At 47.1% G+C, this 20,295-nt stretch overlaps 1 protein-coding gene across 9 annotated transcripts in view; it reads left to right on the forward strand.

Moving 5' to 3' along the window:
* The window catches only part of WWP1 (WW domain containing E3 ubiquitin protein ligase 1), an 89,307-nt gene that overhangs the window by 30,769 nt on the left and 38,243 nt on the right, over positions 1–20,295 (forward strand). For 5 of the 9 annotated variants that reach the window (XM_080647163.1, XM_080647162.1, XM_080647166.1 and 2 more), the window contains 3 exons: positions 6,466–6,556; positions 12,134–12,272; positions 13,117–13,241. In XM_080647163.1, coding sequence (XP_080503289.1) covers positions 6,487–6,556; positions 12,134–12,272; positions 13,117–13,241 — 334 coding nt within the window. In that variant the 5' untranslated portion in view covers positions 6,466–6,486. The remainder of the gene's footprint in view (positions 1–6,465; positions 6,557–12,133; positions 12,273–13,116; positions 13,242–20,295) is intronic. The other 4 variants (XM_080647169.1, XM_080647170.1, XM_080647167.1 and 1 more) reach the window with 1 other exon arrangement.

Below are 20,295 nucleotides of genomic sequence, written 5' to 3' on the forward strand. Positions count from 1 at the left end.
GTGCCCCCCCCCGCTGACCCTGCTGCCCGTGCTCCCCCCACTGACCCTGCCGCCCGTGCTCCCCCCGCTGTCCCTGCCGCCCGTGCCCCCCTGCTGTCCCTGCCGCCCGTGCCCCCCTGCTGTCCCTGCCGCCCGTGCCCCCCTGCTGTCCCTGCCGCCCGTGCCCCCCTGCTGTCCCTGCCGCCCGTGCCCCCCCCTGCTGACCCTGCTGCCCGTGCCCACCCCCGCTGACCCTGTCCCCCCCTGCTCCCCCTGCTGACCCTGCCGCCCGTGCCCCCCTGCTGTCCCTGCCGCCCGTGCCCCCCTGCTGTCCCTGCCGCCCGTGCCCCCCTGCTGTCCCTGCCGCCCGTGCCCCCCCTGCTGTCCCTGCCGCCCGTGCCCCCCTGCTGTCCCTGCCGCCCGTGCCCCCCTGCTGTCCCTGCCACCCGTGCCCCCCCCTGCTGACCCTGCTGCCCGTGCCCACCCCCGCTGACCCTGTCCCCCCCTGCTCCCCCCGCTGTCCCTGCCGCCCGTGCTCCCCCCGCTGACCCTGCCGCCCATGCTCCCTCCGCTGACCCTGCCGCCCGTGCTCCCCCCACTGACCCTGCCCCCCATGCTCCCCCCGCTGTCCCTGCCCCCCCTGCTCCCCCCGCTGACCCTGCCGCCCGTGCCCCCCTGCTGTCCCTGCCGCCCGTGCCCCCCCCTGCTGTCCTTGAGACTGCTGTCACATCACTCCTCCTCGCTGCTATTGCATGGTCTCTGTTCTGCTGTCCTGCAGTTTCAGTGCTGTGTTCCAGGCATGGATTTCTTTGTTTCTCTAGCCCAGCCGTGGGCAAACTACGGCCCGCGGGCCGGATCCGGCTGTTCTATCCGGTTCTCTTGCTCTCCCCTCCGCTCCTTTACTTTGAATTTATATTAGTTCACACAAACACTCCATCCATGCTTTTGTTCCGGCCCTCCGGTCCAGTTTAAGAACCCATTGTGGCCCTCGAGTCAAAAAGTTTTCCCACCCCTGCTCTAGCCTCTTCTTTAAAAAAAAAAAAAAATGTTATTATTGATTTTTTTAGAGAGGGAGGAAGGGAGAGGACAAGAGATAGAAACATTGATCGGCCACCTCCTAAATGCCACCTACTGGGGGATCAAGCCCACAGCCTGAGCATCCGGGAATTGAACCAGCAACCTCTTGGTTCATGGGTTGACTCTCAGTCCACTGAGCCACAGTTGCTGGGCTCCAGCCTCTTTTATATGTTGTGCTTCTTAGAACTGGGCCTAAATGTCTGTCATTAGTTCTGGAAAGTTATATCATTTTCTCTCTTAGTGTGACCTCCTTTTTCTTCATTTTCTGGGACTATGAGTAGACAATATATGGCAGATCTCATTTTTTTCTTCCTATCTTTTAGCATCTTTGGTACTTTCCATTTGTTTATTTTAGCACTCCTTCTAACTGATTTTTTTCAGATTTATATTCAAGTTAATTGATTATCTTATGTTTTGTCTAATCTGAATAAACTATTGATTTTAGTTACTAATGATATGTTGATATTGACTCATCAATGAAAACAAATGTTGCATACTACTGAAATCTGTGATAATATGGGAAAGTAGGTATGGGCCCTATGAGGAGTCTACTATCTTCACAATTTTTCTGTAAATCTGAAACTATTATAAAATCGAATAGCTCTGGCTGGTGGGCTCAATGGTTAGCACGTCAGCCCTCACACCAAAGTTCAATTCCTGGCCAAGGTTCACATACCTGGTTGCAGGTTTGATTCCCAACCCCAGTTGGAGCACGTGCAGAAAGCAACCAATCAATGTGTCTCTCTCACATCCATGTTTCTCTCCCCCACCCTTCCACGCTCTCTAAAAATCAATGGGAAAAAATATTCTCTGGTGAGGATTAACAAAAATAATAATAAAAATAAATAAATAACAAGTAAATTCTATCTGGTTCTTTTTCAAATAATTCAATGCCATATTCATAGTCTCTTTTTGCTTGACCATGTTTTAGTTGCTCTTTTATTGCTAAAACTAAAAGTTTATGTTTGGTAATCATAATACTTAAAGTCCTTGCAGGGTTGGAAACTGTTATTTTTTTTGTTTCTGCTGACTCACTCATGGTGGCTTGTTTCCTTCAAGCTTGATTTTCTAAATTATCGTAATATATAAAAACCCAGGGTCTGTAACATCCAAAATGACTGAAGGCTCGACCGACGGGAAGTTAGTCCTGCAGTCAGTGCTGAGTTGCCGTGGCGACTGGAGAGAGAGGCCGGGTCTGATCCGCAGCCTCTGTGGCAGCTGTTTATCAGCCATTGCCTCTCTCTTTCTCTCCGGGCTTTGCCAGCAGCCATGCCTCTGTTTCTCTCCGGGCCTCCACGGGGGCTGCTGATCAGCACCGCCTCTCTGATCAGGCCTTGAGATAGGCCCAGAGACGCTGACTGGCATAGAAACCGACCAATCAGAACCAAATCTAGGTGAACTGTGAGGACCCAATGGCTGCCTAGGAGGTGGAGCTTTTGACGCTGACTGGCATAGAAACCGATCAATCAGAACCAAATTGGCTGGCAGGGCAGGGCACTTGGGGTTGAGATCAGGCCGGCAGGGGAGGGCAGTTAGGGGCAAGATCAGGCTGGCAGGGGAGGGCAGTTAGGGGCGATCAGGCAGGCAGGGGAGAGCAGTTGGGAGAGAGATCAGGCCAGCAGGGGAGGGCCGTTGGGGGCGAGATCAGGCTGGCAGGGGAGGGCAGTTGGGGGCGAGATCAGGCCAGCAGGGGAGGGCAGTTGGGGGCGATCAGGCAGGCAGGCAGAGGCGTTAGGGACAATCAGGCAGAGGCAGTTAGGGGCGGATCAGGCAGGCAGGCAGGTGAGCGGTTAGGAGCCAGCGGTCCCAGATTGTGAGACGGATATCCGATTGCTGGTTTAGGCCCACAGGGATTGGGCCTAAACCGGCAGTTGGACATCCCCCAAGGGGTTCCCAATTGGAGAGGGTGTAGGCTGGGCTGAGGGAACCGCCTCCCCCCCATGCACAAATTTTGTGCACAAATTTTGTGCACTGGGCCACTAGTCTATATATATAAAAACAACTGTTTGGTCACTATGACGTGCACTGATGACTAGAGGGCAGATGCTCAATGCAGGAGCTGCCCCTGGTGGTCTGTGCTCCCACAGTGGGAGCGCCACTCAGCTGACTGCCACTCAGCTGACTGACGGGCACCAGATGCCAGGCTCACAGCTGGTGAGTGCAGCTGCGGAGGTGCAAGCCTCTCCCGCCTCCGCGGGAGCGGCACGGCACTCAGCCCAGACTCAGGCTCCTCCCCAGCTGCCTGCCGCTTCGCTCACTACTACATCCCTCGGGAGATGTCGGACTGCCAGATTCAGCCCAATCCTCGCAGGCCTGCAGGGATTGGGCTGAAACTGGCAGTCTGACATCCCCTGAGGGGTCCCGGATTGTGAGAGGGTGCAGGCCAGGCTGAGGGACCCCACTGGTGCACGAATCCATGAACCAGGCTTCTAGTAGGCTCATAATTGGTTTTCTTCATAGTGGGCAATACCAGTGACTTACTGGGGTGCCTTCCTACAAGCATGTGCCTGAGCCACTGCTGTATGTGGAGTTCCAGCTGACCTGGCTGGCTTCCTGGGGTTCAGGCCTCACCCCGAAGCATGCCCAGGGCTCTGTCTCCCATCCCAGTGCTCCTGTCAGCATGCACATGCAGGCCAACGCTCTGATTTAAACTTTTTTTGCTCATTGCTCACCATTTCCTCCGTTACTTCAACTCACTTTTAAGAAGTTTGGGGTTTTGTTTTGTTTTATTGGCTACTGTTATATGGGTGAGAGCAGACTTGATAATTTCTTGAGAATATAATAGTGTTTGAAAAGTGCATTGGTTTTAATTTATCCAGGATTGATTGCATTAAAGCAGAAAGACCTTTCAAAATATCTATCTACCCGACTGCTGGAAATGGAAACCCTTCACTGTCCGTTCTTTCCTCATGTTCATGGCTTCCCCTGGTGTTATCCCGTGAACGTGCAGTTGGTGCACCTGCAGAAGGTGTCACCTTGGAGCCCATTGGCTCAGCTGCAGGAGGAGTGGACTGATGAGGTTCCAGAACTGGGACTCTGTTAATTAAATCAGTTTCTCAAATAGTGAGCGGCTGTTTCTCTTGTCCTTTTACACACACAAGCATGACGTGAGAGTATAATGATTTTAGAGTGTTGTCTCCCTAAATTTGGAGAAGGCTCTAAAGGAGCGTGGAAAAGGCTACAAACAGGGAAAAAAAAGATAGACATTAGTAGTCATTAATATTTCTCCATCTTGCCCAGAACCTCCCACTTTATTTTCAGTGGTTAAGAGTGTATGAAAGGTTAGCCTTAAAATATTTGTCATGCACTATGCATATAGGTTGATAAGCTCTTTGATTTATCTCTTCTCATCCTGCCAACCCCATATCAAGGTATGTCAGTCTGTTCCATGCCTCCATGCTTCGGGTCTTATTTTGCTAGTCACTTCTTTTTGTTCATTAGATTCCACAAATAAGTGAGATCCTGTGATATTTGTCTTTCTCAGATTGTCTTATTTCACTTGGCATAATATTTTCCAGGTCCATCCATGTTAGTGAAGACATGGGTGTAGGGGGGCACCAAGGGGCTGGGAGGAGGGGAGTAAAGGGATGGGGTAAATGGGAGACACCTGTAATACTGTCAACAATAAAAAAACATATTAATGACCAAAAAAAAATAATTGTGTTAAAAAAATAACTGTCACGCAGAAGAAAGATGAAGTAGCGCTGCTTTGTATTTATTTAAAAAATGAAAATTGGGGTGGAGAAGTGAAGTAGAACTTGCAAAAAGTATCTACAAAAAGAAACATGCAAGGCGTGGCCAGCGTGGCTCAGGGTTGAGCGTCGTCCTGTGCACCCAAGATCATCAGTTCGATTCTAGTCAGAGCACATGCTCAGGTTTCGGGTTCCATTCCCAGTCAGGGTGCATGTGGGAGGCAGATGACGTTTCTCTCTCTCCCTCTCCCTCTCCCTTCCTCTCTAAAATCAATAAAAACATATTTTTTTAAAAAAAGAAAGAAAGATGCAAATTGACTGGGGACATGACAATTAATGCAGCATATAGACCTGAACTCGACCCCATGTGTGAAAATGGCAACAAATGGCATTGCTGGGATGGTTGATGCAATAGAGTATATATTAGGTAATAGTAATATACTAGTTACATTCCTGAATTTATCATTGTCTATCATTATTTGAGATAATATTTTTATTATGAAACGCACACTCAATATTAAAGTGTATGGAGCAAACTACTGAGGTGATTCAGGAATACATACATGCATAAATAGTAGAATCCTAGCTAATAAAAGAGTAATATGCAGATTGACCATCACTCCAACACACAAGATGGCTGCCCCCATGTGGTCAAAGGTGGCTGCCCCCATGTGGACACAAGATGGCCACCACAAGATGGCCAGCAAGGGAGGGCAGTTGGGAGGGACCAGGTCTGCAAGGGAGGGCAGTTGTGGGCAATCAGGCCAGCAGGGGAGGGCAGTTGGGAGGGACCAGGCCTGCAAGGGAGGGCAGTTGGGGGTGATCAAGCCTGAAGGGGAGGGCAGTTAGGGGTGACCAAGCCGGCAGAGGAGGGAAGTTGGGGGCAACCAGGCCTGCAGGGAAGGGCAGTTGGGAGGGACCCAGGCCTGCAGGGGAGAGCAGTTGGGGGGGACCAGGCCTGCAGGGGAGGGCAGTTAGGGGTGACCAGGCCTGCAGGGGAGTGCAGTTAGGGGCAAACAGGCTGGCAGGGGAGCAGTTAGGCATCAATCAGGCTGGCAGGGGAGTGGTTAGGGGGTGATCAGGCTGGCAGGCAGAAGCGGTTAGGGCAGGGGTGGGCAAACTTTTTGACTCGAGGGCCACAATGGGTTCTTAAACTGGACCGGAGGGCCGGAACAAAAGCATGGATGGAGTGTTTGTGTGAACTAATATAAATTCAAAGTAAAGGAGTGGAGGGGAGAGCAAGAGAACCCTCCGCTCTTTCGGCTCCGTGGGCCGGATAGAACAGCTGAATGGTAGTTTGCCCATGGCTGGGTTAGGGGCAATCAGGAAGGCAGGCAGGCGAGCATTTGGGAGCCAGCAGTCCTGGATTGTGAGAGGGATGTCCCAGATTGGAGAGGGTGCAGGCTGGGCTGAGGGACACCCCCCACCCCCGTGCACGAATTTCGTGCACCGGGCCTCTAGTATGTCATAAATGGACAAATGAACATGTGACCCTGGATCCTCTCTCACAGTGACTCAGACATGGTTCATTGACTATACTCACCTCTAATGCTTACAGTACTAAGTCAGTTCTAAATAGTGGACAGCTGACTGTATCAGCATGTGATGGGTTGACAGTATTGTATCAGGTATGTTTTCTTAATTGATTTGACTAGTTTTAATCATATTGAAAATTACAATCTCTTGTTTAACACATGAATAAATCGATTTTTTTTAGGTTTAAGCTGAATTTTGGGACATGGCCACTGCTTCCCCAAGGTCTGACACTACTAATAACCACAGTGGAAGGTTACAGTTACAGGTAACTGGTAAGTTACTTCCATAATAGTGTAAAATAGTGGTTCCCAGGTAAATCTTTCTTTTCATCTGAATTCAGCATATTTATTTCTTAAGGATCTTTTCCTTTAGATTCATGCTATAGTGTATTTGTTGCAACAGGCCTCTGTGGTAGACACCCTCTAAAGGTGTTTTATTTGTTCAGTAAGTATTTATGGAACCTGTGCTGGATGTGGAGAAGGTATGTCCTCTTTGGTAGGAGAATTTGGGTACTGGAACTAGCATCATCGAGTTGGCCCTTAAATGATTATTTGGAAAGAGAAGGAAGCTGAAGGCCTTTTTCAGTCATTGGGCAAATATTGTTAAGTAGAGTTACACATGTGGAAACACAAGCCCTAGTTCTCCAGGAGTTTATGGTGGGACAGTTACTATGCCGAGTGATCGTTAACTGGATGCAGTGAGGACCTAGAAGAAGGTGTCTTAGGTCTGCTTGGGATTGCAGGGGCCTATGGACATATAGATTGTGTAAGAGAATGACTCACAAAGGGTGACACTTGAATTTCCGCAGGAATAATCAGAGTTTATCTCCAATTAGGTTGGCAGGAGAGAGCATTAGAGGGAACAGCATTTGCAAGAGCATGGAAGAGCCTTGGTTAGGGGGCTTCACATAATTCATTCTTGCTAGTTGAAATGCATGATCCAAGGAAGAATGGTCCTTAAGCCAGCAGTTTTACTTCTAGAAGTTTATTTTGCAGACATTGATATTGCTTACATAATTATAAACATTAGTTTATAACTTAGAAAGTATTATATAATTTTCATAATTATAATAATGTATAATTTATGTAATTAAGTATGTTTATATTTGATTATATAAAATATAAGTTTCTGCAAGGTAATTTCCTATGAGTATTGTATATATCGTTTGTAATATACATGTTATATATAAATATGTGTATGTATAGAGTTTTTAGCATATGTTATGTAAATATGTATATAAATTATTTATAAATACACTATTCCACTGAGTGGAATTCTAGGTAGAAAATAAAATGAAAGAAATGAGTATGTGTACCAGTAGGAGCCATGTTTTAAGAGAATATTGTTAATTGAAAGAGCAGGGCATGAAATAGTGTGTAACGAGCTACTACATGGATGTAAAACAGGAGGGGGTGTGTATGCAGCTCTGTGCCTCGACCATTAGAAGATTTGCCTCAGGAGGGTGAGAGTCAGGCGGGGTAAGAAGGAGATGCCCTGTGGTTCCCATGGCACTCATTACTGTGAGGTTAGTTGTTTCTAGTTTAAAATGAACAGGTAGGAAATGCTTCTTGTCTTAGAGAGCAAAGCACAAATCCTGAGTTTGTGCTGATATCACGGTAGCAGAAAACACCCAATCAGAATGGAAAAAAATAAGAATCCAAGAAAATGAGGATAGTTCAAGGAGTTTCTGGGACAACATCAGGCATAACTACATCTGCAACAGAAGGAGAAAAGAGAGAGCAAGGACTTGAGAACTTATTTGAAGAAATAATGACTGGAAAATTCTACGACCTGGTAAAGGAAAAAGGAAGTGCAGAAAGACTCCTAAACAGGATGAACCCAAAGAGACCTAGATACATCATGATAAAATGCCAAAGGTTAAAGACCAAGAAAGAATCTTAAAAGCAGCTAGAAAAAAAGCAGTTCGTTACCTACAAAGGAGCTCCCATAAGACTCAGCTGATTTCTCAGCAGAACCTTGCAGGCCAGAAGAGAGTGGCAAGACACATTCAAACTGATGAATAGCTAGCCAGGGCCTACAACCAAGACTACCCAGCAAGGCTGTCATTTAGAATTGAAGGACAGATACATAGCTTCCCAGACAAGAAAAGCTAAAGGAGTTCACCACCACCAAACAAGCGTTATAAGAAGTGTTAAAAGTCTTGAAAAGGAAGGAGGGGTGAAGGGAGGAAGGGGAAGAAGAAGAAGGGTAAAAAATGTGAATAATAAAATGGTGAAGCTACACACCTATCAACAATTACTTTAGATGTAAATAGAATGAGTGCCCCAGTCAAAAAAACATACAGTGGCTGAAGGGATAAGAAAATAAGACCCTGCCGAAACCGGTTTGGCTCAGTGGATAGAGCGTCGGCCTGCGGACTGAAAGGTCCCAAGTTCGATTCCGGTCAAGGGCATGTACCTTGGTTGCAGGCACATCCCCAGTGGGAGGTGTGCAGGAGGCAGCTGATCGATGTTTCTCTCTCATCGATGTTTCTAGCTCTCTATCCCTCTCCCTTCCTCTCTGTGAAATATCAATAAAATATATTTTTTAAAAAAAAGAACAAGAAAAGAAAATAAGACCCTTATCTATGCTGCCTACAAGAGACCCACTTCAGATCCAAAGACATACACAGACTGAAAGTAAAGAGATGGAAAAAGATATTTCATATAAATGGAACAAGAAAAAACAACAACTTAAGGCAGCAATACTTCTGTCAGACAAAATAGACTGGAAAACAAAGGCTACGAGACAAGGAAGGACCCAGCAATTCCATTTCTTGGTATTTACCCGAGGAAACCCAAAACACTAATTCAAAAGACCTGTGCACCCCTATATTCATTGTAGCATTTACAACAGCCAAGATCAATGCCAATCAATAGATGAATGCCCATCAATAGATGAATGGATAAGGAAGAGGTGCTACATTTATACAATGGAATGTGACTCAGCCATAAAGAAAGAATGAAATTTTGCATCTGTAACAGCATGAATGGATCTAGAGGATATTATGCTGAGTGAAATGGGTCAGACACAGAAAGGTAAAAGCCATGTAATTTCACTTATGTATGAAATCTAAAAAACAAAGGAACAAACAAACTCAGACACAGGTAATATTTTGATGGTTGCCATAATTCAGGCTCATTGGGGGCTGGATGAAAAGGGGGAAGGAATTAAGATGTGCAAATTGCCAGTTATAAAAAGTCATGGGGATGTAAATTATAGGAAATATGTCAATAATCCTATCTAATAAAAGAGTAATATGCAAATTGACCATACCTCCACTACACCCACAAGCCACGCCCACCAGCCAATCAGGAGCGAATATGCAAATAAACCCAACCAAGATGGCTGCGGCCACAGAGAGCAGGAGGGAGGCTTGGGTTTCCCTGGCAATGGAGGAAGCCAAGCTTTCTGCACACCCTGGCAGGCCCAGGCCTCCACTCAAGGCTACAAAGTTTCAATTATAGAAAATAATTAAAGCCCAACAGAAATGGCGGTAGCCACGGAGCTGGAGAGAGCAGGAGGCTAGGGTTGCCCCCGGCGATGGAGGAAGCCAAGCTTTCCGCACACCCTGGCCTGCCTTGGCCTCCACTTAAGGCTACAAAGTTTCGATTATAGAAGATAAATAAATCCCAACAGAAATGGCTGCCGCCATGGAGGGAGCAGAAGGCTTGGCTCCGCTCCAGGCTACAAAGTTTCAATTATAGAAGATAAATAAATCCCAGGTACCAGGGCCTTCGCTTGGGTCGCCGGGGGGCATGGCTGGCTTGCAAACTACCACAGGCCCCTCGCCCAGGCCACCCCATGCCCCAAGGGAACCCCCACCCTAATCTGGGACACCCTTCAGGGCAAACCAGTTGGCCCCCACCCGTGCACCAGACTTCTATCTAATAAAAGAGTAATATGCAGATTGACCATCACTCCAACACACAAGATGGCTGCCCCCATGTGGACACAAGATGGCCACCATAAGATGGCCAGCAGGGGAGGGCAGTTGGAAGGGACCAGGCCTGCAAGGGAGGGCAGTTGTGGGCAATCAGGCTAGCAAGGGAGGGCAGTTGGGAGGGACCAGGCCTGCAGGGGAGGGCAGTTAGGGGTGACCAGGCCGGCAGAGGAGGGAAGTTGGGGGTGACCGGGCCTACAGGGAAGGGCAGTTAGGGAGGACCCAGGCCTGCAGGGGAGAGCAGTTGGGGGGTACCAGGCCTGCAGGGGAGGGCAGTTAGGGGCAATCAGGCTGGCAGGCGAGTGGTTAGGGGGTGATCAGGCTGGCAGGCAGAAGTGTTTAGGGGCAATCAGGAAGGCAGGAAGGCGAGCAGTTGGGAGCCAGCAGTCCTGGGTTGTGAGAGGGATGTCCCAGATTGGAGAGGGTGCAGGCTGGGCTGAGGGACACCCTCCCCCCCGTGCATGAATTTTGTGCACCAGGCCTCTAGTATTGTAATAAGTATGTATGGTGTCAGATCGGGTGAGTTATATAAATGTGTAATCACTATGTTGTACACCTGAAACTAATATATTGTGTGTCAACTGTAACTGAAAATAAAGAAATTATTTTTAAAAAAGAAAGTAGGTTACTATAGTTGACCCTTGAACAATTTGAGGGTTAGGAGCACCAATCTCCTAAGTAGCTAAAAATCCAAGTATAACTGGGTGGTTTTTTTTAGAGAGAGAGTGACAGAGACATCAATTTGTTGTTTTACTTATTTATGTATAATTGGTTGATTCTTTTTTTAAAATATATTTTTATTGCTCTCAGAGAGGAAGGGAGAGGGAGAGAAAGATAGAAACATCAATGATGAGGGACAATTATTGATTGGCTGCCTCCTGCACACCACCTACTAGGGATCGAGCCTACAACCCAGACATGTTGTCCTTGACCAGAATTGAACCCGGGACCCTTCAGTCCGTAGGCCAATGCTCTATTCACTGAGCCAAACTGGCTAGGGACTTTGGTTGATTCTTGTATGTTCCTTGACTGGGGCTCAAACCCACAACCTTGCTATACTGGGACAATGCTCTAAGTCAGAGTTGAGGAACCTTTTTTCTACCAAGGGCTATTTGGATATTTATAGCATAATTATCGGGCCATACGAAAGTATCAACTTAAAAATTAGCCTGCTATATTTGGTCAAACATTTAATTAACTTACCCCTAATGCCTTGGCAGGGCCAGATCAAATGATTTTTTAAAAATATGTTTTTATTGATTTTAGAAAAAGGGGAAGAGCGACATAGAAACATGGATGAGGGAGAGACATTGATCAGCTGCCTCCTCCACGCCCCCTCACTGGGGATTGAGCCCGCAACCCAGGCTTGTGTCCTGACTGGGAATCGAACTAGTGACCTCTTGGTTCATGGGTCAATGCTCAATCACTGGGCCATACCAGCCGGGCCTACGTATAACTGTTGACTCCCCAAAAACTTAACTATTAATAGCCAACTGTAGACCTGAAGGTTAACACATACTTTGTATGTTATTTGTATATGTACTGTATTCTCACAATAAAGTAAGCTAGAGAAAAGACAATTAAGAAAAGCATAAGGAAGAGAAAATACATATACAATACTGTATATGTTTATTGAAAGCAAACTGTAGGTTTTGCACAACCACCTTGAATTATATAGTTGAAGTGAGTAAACTATATGGGCATGTGAAATATGTTTCAATAATGTCAAAATTCAAATGGTTCTCATGTATCATCATATTCTTGTAGTGGTTTTTTTTTTTTTTTCATTCTGTCAATGAAAAGAGTTTGAGTTGCACAAGCAGCACCGTTTCATCTTTATTGATTTGTTAGTATAAATACTGCTTTCTGGCTACAGATATTCACAGTGATTTCATGTTTCTGTTAGTTTCTAGTGCCAAACTAAAAAGAAAAAAGAACTGGTTTGGAACAGCAATATATACAGAAGTAGTTGTAGATGGAGAAATTAAGAAAACAGCAAAATCCAACAGTTCTTCTAATCCAAAGTGGGACGAGCAGCTGATCGTGTAAGTACTGAACAGAAGGGTCGTGGTCTTCAGAAGGAAGTGTGCTGCTTGGAATCTTAAAAATTATTATTTTGTAGGAAAGCTTCATAGTAATAACTGCTGTGTTCCAGTATGAATAGACAATTTAAAGTGAAAAATTGTGGGTTAGATCCTTTCCTTTACAGAAGAGGCATAATAATCCTTGCTTTAGCTTCATAAAGTATTTCCATGTAGCCATGTTTTCTCTTCCTGTCTTGTAAAAAAAATTGAGCAGAAATCAATTATACTTAATTTTGGCATTTTTGAAATACAATGTTATAAATTTGTGTATTAGAACCAATGCCATCAATTGTCTTAAATGTTGAGAAATTTGTTCAAATAGAAATATTGTGAAGCCTCAGACTCTTTTTTTTTAATATATTTTTATTGGTTTCAGAGAGGAAGGGAGTGGGAAAGAGAGACAGAAACATCAATGATGAGAGAGAATTATTGATTGACTGCCTTCTCCATGTCCCCTACTGGGGACTGAGCCCGCAACCCGGGCATGTGCCCTTGACTAGAATTGAACCTGGGACCCTTCAGTCCGCAGGCCGATGCTCTGTCCACTGAGCCAAACCAGCTGGGGCAAGCCTCAGACTCTTGATGTGTAGGTGGTGTTTTGGTTCGCTAAGTACAAAAATTCTTATTTAGCTATTAAAGTGGTGATGTTCTTGAAAGTACTGGTTTTGTAATTCAAGTAGTTTACTGTTTCATACCGTATTCTTCTGTCAAACTGAATCCTGGCTTTAAAAAGTAATTGAGGTAAGTGATGTAATAGCCATGGGCATTCGAATGACGGCATGGCCTTGCTTCGTTCATCCCGCAGGAGTGTGAGCGCACAGAGCATGCTGGAGTTCCGGGTGTGGAGCCATCACACCCTGAGGACGGATGCCCTGTTGGGAAGAGCAGCTGTGGACCTGAGGCAGGCTCTGGTAACACACAACCGAAAGTGTAAGCTTTGTTCTGACCTTTGCTTCCGGAAAGTCTGTGTTAGACACTTTGAACGTATCTTGAAGCCCAAAAGCTAAAAGGTAGCTTGTGTTTCTGAGGGACATCCGTCATGCCTGAGAGTGGTGTCTCTGACCCAGGAAACGCTGCCCACAGGTCTCAGATGTGTGGGTGCCGACCTGCTCAGGGGCACCAGGGCCTGCGGAGCTGTGACGGCAGCACGGCGTCTGAGTCCAAGGTGCTGATTTTGATTGGAAGTCATAGGACATTAATAGGGCCCTAGGCAGCCAGACAGATTTCACACACACACTTATAACTAAGTCCTTGGCTGCCTTTCATTCAGCCTCTTGGCTTAGCACGTGACAATTAAGTGAGTGAGCTCCAGTTCAATTTGGGGGGTATTGTGGCATTCATTTTTATTATTATTTTTAAACATTTTTATTGATTCCAGAGAGGGAGGGAGACGGAGAGAGAGAGAAATGGTGAGAGAAAATCATTGTTTGGCTGTCCCCTACACGCCCCATACTGGGTATCGAGCCCACAACCTGGGCATGTGCCCTCACAGGGAATTGAACTGTGACCTCCTGGGTCATAGGTCAATGCTCAACCACTGAGCCATGCTGGCTGGACAGATTTATTTTTAAAAATCAAACTAACAAAAACTGCTTATGAACCAAATAATCCAACAAAGACATTCCTCTGTCACCACAGTCAAATGAGAATTCACTCACTGGCCTAGGGCTGTGGTCGGCAAACTGTGGCTCACGAGCCACATGTGGCTCTTTGGCCCCTTGAGTGTGGCTCTTCCACAAAATACCACGGCCTGGGTGAGTCTATTTTGAAGAAGTGGCATTAGAAGAAGTTGAAGTTTAAAAAATTTGGCTCTCAAAAGAAATTTCAATCGTTGTACTGTTGATATTTGGCTCTGGTGACTAATGAGTTTGCCGACCACTGGCCTAGAGTAATTTTAGGGACAAAGGGACACGGTGTGTCCTCGTGGGGAATATTGTGAGAGCGATTGGAGATGACATCTATAAAACTGTAAATCACAAACATAATCGGGCTTGTAAGCAGCTTGAAAGGCCTCTCTGTTCATCTGGGTTTTCACTGCTTTCCATGTCCACAGCCAAAGGTCAGAGTACAGTAAAGTCTCACATGCAGCCTGGCTATACGTGAAGCATGGAGCAGCACTGGACACGTGAGCACACATAGGCTCACTCACATGCTGTTGTCCCCAGCAGCTCCCGACTTAACCGCTGGGAACCTGTTTCTTACACATCTGAGTTAATACCCCTGTGCTCCCGGTGTTTCATGGCACTGAATTTCTGATCATGGATGAGTGTGGCTGTTCCACTTACTCAGCAGCGCCGCCTAGTCTAGACACTGAAGAGGCCGTGGGGTGGACTCAGTATTTTTATCTAAATGCTATTGGAATGTAACTTTGTCTAAACTACCCTTACCTTTCAACATACATTTATTTAAACATGTCCTAAAGCCTTTTTGGAATAGGGTGTAATAAACAATTCCCAAATAAAAACATCAAGTGTAGTAACCCTCTGTAACTGAAGAGACTCCGACTGCATTCTGGAGTAGGGATGACATGTTTTCTGTAGATCATGGTCCACCTCTCTCTCATCCTGAACTATTTTTTATGTGTGTTGTATGGAGCTAAAATGACTCTCCTTATCTCATTCTTTCTTTAGTAATGATGCTCTCTGATAGCTATTTGCCTTTCATTGGACAGATATTTATATGAGAATCACCTAAATAAGGATGAACTACAAAGACTCTCTCAGAGAAGCAGAGGGAGCGGCAGAGGGACCGAGTGGTAACAGGTTGCACTTCCCGTTGCCCCCTGTCCTGAGCAGAGCCCACGCTTCTCGTCTCTGCTCCCAGGGCCGGGATATGGCCACGCTGGTCTGCTGGGGCGGGGGGGTCGTTCTCTCCTGGCTTCGGAGTGCAGAGTCCGCCTTGCTCGGTCACTCGGCTCTCCGGAAGCAGCTGTTGAGGCCCGTGGTCATCGCTGTGCCGTGTCTGTGCTGCGCAGGGGGCGGCACTAGGCACAGGCCACAGTGAGCACCGAGCGGGGCGGGTGCGGCTAAGGAGCCGGCTCTGCATTTCACTTCGTTTAGTTCATGTAAATGTCTGCAGCCACGGGCCCGCTCCTGCCTGCCTGCCCTGTGGACCTGCAGCCCACAACTGTTTTTATTATGTTGTGTTTCAAAACCAGAGTTCGTTCCTGTTTGTTTTTTTAAAAATAGCTTTCCTTTATTTTTGTTTGTTTATTTTACGTGTTTCTTTTGTAGAGTTTTAATTTTTTAGAGTCGCTATCAGATTGGCTTTCTTGTAAGGGTCGATTCTGGAAGCTTCTTAATTCATTTTCTTAAGTGCTCGTCTGAAATCTGTGTTTTGCTTTAGGAAAATTCCCAAATGTAGATGCTTCTAAGTTCCTCTCCCATTGGGATCCCTGCCATTTGCTGCGCCGCAGTCCTATGAGCTCATCCCAGGTCCTTGTTCATGTGCGTCATCTTGATTCTGCTCACGTGGCCTCCCTTCTGTTGGTCACTCCTGCTTTGCTACCTCCAATGTTGTTTTTAAGGTTTGATGTTTACCATTATGTTTCTGGCTTTCCTCATAGATATATTAATTAATGCATCTTATTGCCTTTACTTAAGATCTTAAAAATTTTCCATACAACTTAGAGATTTATTCTTTTGACCTCTGCAAACTTTTAAATGAGACCTGAGTTGCTCTTTATTTTTCCATTTGCTAACAGCTTATCCTCCTATTTCTAGTTATTTGTGATTTTTTAAAAATAAAACTGCCTGTGTTGTTTTGATATTCTTGATATGCTTGGTGCAAAGCTTTCCATCTTCCCAGAAGTGGCATATTCTACCTGTGGGCTCTGATAATTTGAGGAGAGTTAGAAGCCCATAAATCAATTATATTCTCACTTTCTTAGATCTAGGACTTTTCTTCGTTAAATAAGCATTTATTGAATTTAAGGAAGATACATAGAACACTGTTTCTGACCCCCACCCCCTTCCACTGTGATGTGAACCCAGCAGTCTCCACATCAGAACGTATTTGTCCTTGTCAAGGTCATTGACCCACTTCAGATTTATGAGGCTAGTTCCTTCCTGTACTCAAGGCCCTGATATTTTGTTCTCAAACATTTATCTTCCCACATACCCTTTCTCCTGGTGCAGTGGTCAGCAAATTCATTAGTCAACAGAGCAGCAAACTGCGGCTCGCGAGCCGAATTTTGCTGACCACTGTCCTGGTGTATTGCAGGGGGGGATGGGTTGATTTGAGTAGGTATTTCCTGCTTTCGCCTCTTCAGCCTTCATGGTGTATGTGAGCACAGCCGCCCAGAGCCTCCCTAAAGCCCACAGCCGAGCCAGCGGCAGGGTCTGTGTGTCCCGCGAGGCCCCTGCAGCTTCCCCTCAACCCCAGGGGCTCCAGGCCCAGGCCTCGCCGGCTTCAGGAGGAGCCTGGACAGCGTGCCCAAGGCCGTGGCCCAGACAGCCCTCTCATAGATGGGACGCTTGTGTTCTAAGCCTCATTTTTGCCCCAATTAACCTTCAGTTGTGTGTGCAGATCATGTGAACACCAGGCTGAATGATGGAAGTCCTTTCACTGGCTCTGCAGATACACGTGGTGTTTTAGCTTTCTTTTCTCTATGTCATCAGTATTAGACACCTGTGTCTGAGATGATTTCTCCCTCTCAGCCCCACCGGTTCTTAAATTGCAAAGGAAAATGCCTCAGTTGTCAGCGAAGACCGGAGCCGGCGGGAGTTCCCATCAGCACTGTACTGCGCGGGCGGGGCCAGCCTGCCTGCCTGCAGTGTGCACAGACCTGCTGCCTCGGGAACGAGGAAAGGAAGGAGGAGAGGGGCGAGTGGGACCAGGAGAGGGAACCGTCAGACACATTGGTGAAAGCATTCGGCACCTCTGTCCTCCATGGACACTGGGAGACGGGGCCTGGCTTCCTGATGATGCACGGCCCAGGGGCGGCTCTGGGCCTGGAGAAGGACCCCGAGGCATAGGAGGGACACCCCGTCTCGGGCAGAGCAGGGACTCAGCCTCGCAGCTAAGCCCTTTTTGGTAAAGCTTAAAGGAAGGCTTGCTCTGGCCTCTTGCGGGGTGGGCTGGAACGAGCTTCCTCAGGCAGGCGCCTTACGGGGGCCTCGGTCGTCAGGTGCTGACCGCCGAGCTGGTGGCACTGTGCTGGGATCTGTTCACATCTCTTACTCTGGGTGCAGAGGGGCTCAGATGGAAGTTTATGCTGGGAGTGTGCAGTTCTTGTGGGCCAAGGGGAGGGCTGTTGGAGCAGGTGGCGCAGGAGCCTGGCCTGAGCTAGGTCAGGAGAGTTTTTGTCAGTGTCCCTGGGTGGAGAGTGAGGAGGAGTGTGGACGAGTTCCTCGTAGGCGTAGATGCAGGACTGCATGGCGTATTTCAGTTTGGAGACTGACAGGGCACAGCTCTCCAGAGAGGAGTGTTCTGATGGTGGCGTAGAACCAAGAACTTTTAAGTTGTCAGGGAAACCATTTAGAAATCTATTAAGTTCACTTAAACGGGAGCATTCTCTCCTACATTGAATGGCAAAGAAACAGCAGAGAAGCACACCTTTATACTGGAGGACAGAGCGCAGTCGAAGTCAATTTTACTTAAAAATTTGCTTTTGGCCCAGCCAGTGTGGCTCAGTGGAGAGGGGGAGACGGTGCAGGAGGCAGCTGGTCAATGATTCTCTCTCATCATTGGTGTTCCTCTCCCTCTGTGTCTCTCTCTCTCTACCTTCCTCTCTGAAATCAATAAAAAAATATTTTTAAAAGATTTTGCTTTTAGCCTTATTTACCAGCTGATACTAGTTGTTTGTTTAGGTCACTAAGTCTTAAGTTCTTTTTTTAGAAATTGACTCAGTGTCAGCACAAACGAAGATCCTTTAAGCTGAGGTTCAGGACAGACAGTATTTTACATCTGGTGATGTGAGTGCATTTCCGTGTTAGAAGCTTCTTAGGACCGAAAAGATCAGGTCGAAGGGAACGGGCGGTTGTCAGGCTCAGGCTGTGCCTCGTCTTTCCTGTCAGGCCGCCCTCACCTGTGCACGCCGTGGGGAGGCCCCACGAGTGTTTGCGCCCGACCGATAAAGATGAGTGTTTTCTCCTCAAAGCATTGCTCAACATCAATGAATCAGGTGCTTGCTGGTCATTTGTCTTTCATCACTCATGATTGTCGTACTCTTGGCACATTTTCTGTTGGTTTGCTGTTTTTCTTCACTAACTTATAAGAGCTCTTACTTTTTTCCTCCCAATTAATCATTTGCCTCTTTTTTTTATCCTGTTTTAATTTATAGAAGTTTAATATGTTGATCATAAAAGTTAATTCATCTTCCATTATTTTTTTTTATTATTATTATTTTTTTAAAATATATTTTATTGATTTTTTACAGAGAGGAAGAGAGAGGGATAGAAAGTTAGAAACATCGATGAGAGAGAGACATCGATCAGCTGCCTCCTGCACGCCCCCTACTGGGGATGTGCCCGCAACCCAGGTACATGCCCTTGACCGGAATCGAACCTGGGACCCTGCAGTCCGCAGGCCGACGCTCTATCCACTGAGCCAAACCGGTTTCGGCCATCTTCCATTATTTTTATGCCAGAGACTCCTTTCTAGTCCTATATTTGATAGTTCTCTGTTTTCTTCTTGCACATTTATTACTTTGTTTTTTCTCTAAGTTGTTTTATAAATTCTGAGATTTATCTTGGGACCTGAGTCGGTGCACACTGACTAGGTCTGTGCTGGAAAGGCCTGGAGTCACAGCCTGCTTTGGTCCTGGGCCCTGCTGACCGCCTCGCTCGTTCTGTGTCTGCGTCTGGGCCCTCACATTTATGTGTGCCGGCCCGCCTCCTGCTTCGGTGTCCCTCCTGCACGTGGTCTAGGTGACAAGTGGACTGTGGCCACAGCGAGGCACAGAGCCCCTTGGGGCTAGCCTGGACGACAGTGCAGCTTCTGCCTGGGTCTCGGGCTCCTCACAGGTGCCTTGAAGCCGGAGCGGCTGTCCCTGCAGCACCCACCGCCCTCCCCAGCCCCTGAGCACAGAAACTGAGCAGTAAGAAGTGTCCGGGGTTATTTTAAGTGACTGTATTCTAGGATAATGTAATACTTAGCAATAAGCAATACAGTGTGCAAGCATTTTTAAAAATAGGTTCAGATGTGACTCTGAGCTACATTTGAAGGGTGAAATGCCGTAACGATTTTTGAAGATCTTTTATCTTCTGTGCGGACAGAGCGTGCATGTTTTCAACAATTCCATGATTCCAGGATAATGCCCTGGTCTGTGCCCGGCTCTCAGACCCCGACCGTTCCGTCCTGTGAACGCTGAGGAGGGGTTTCTGGGAGGTCGGAGAGTAGCTCCCAGTTCCCTGAGGACTTCCTGCCTTCTTCATGTATTGTCACTCTTCATTAAGCACCTGTCTGTGTCAGAGTCGGCGATGCGCCACTGACTGCGAGGACAGTGTCTCCATGTAGTTGAGAGGGTAGGACCTGCCACCCCCCCCACCAGGCAGAGCCCACGCCCGTGGCCCCTAGGGCTGGTGTTCAGTGCAGGGAGAGATGAATGGGAGGGAAAGGGGGAGCCCATATCTCCCCCACCCCCCGCAGGGCTGGTGTTCAGTGCAGGGAGGGAGGGATGAGTGGGAGCCCCTGCACACAGCAGGTGCTCACTGTCCATGGATGGAGAGGTCTGAGCTGGCTGATTGTACTGTAATAGAACCCCCCCCCCCCATACATACAGGTGTAGATGGAAATTAGCATGGGATTGCCCCCAATTTTATGATTCAAAAATGGTAGAGCTCAGTGGTACATGTTTAGAGTTGTGAGAGAGCAGATGATGTAAACACACACGCATACGCACTTACACACACACACATACACACACATATACACCACACCACCTCAACACAGCCGAGCAGTCAGGTCCTGGACCGACGAGTGTTTGTAGCAGTGGTGATATTTGCAGAGGCCTGGTGATCTCCAAGGCTCCCTTTCTTTAAAA

The sequence above is a fragment of the Plecotus auritus genome, assembly GCF_963455305.1.
Source record: "Plecotus auritus genome assembly, chromosome: 11".
NCBI classification, from domain to species: Eukaryota; Metazoa; Chordata; class Mammalia; order Chiroptera; family Vespertilionidae; genus Plecotus; species Plecotus auritus.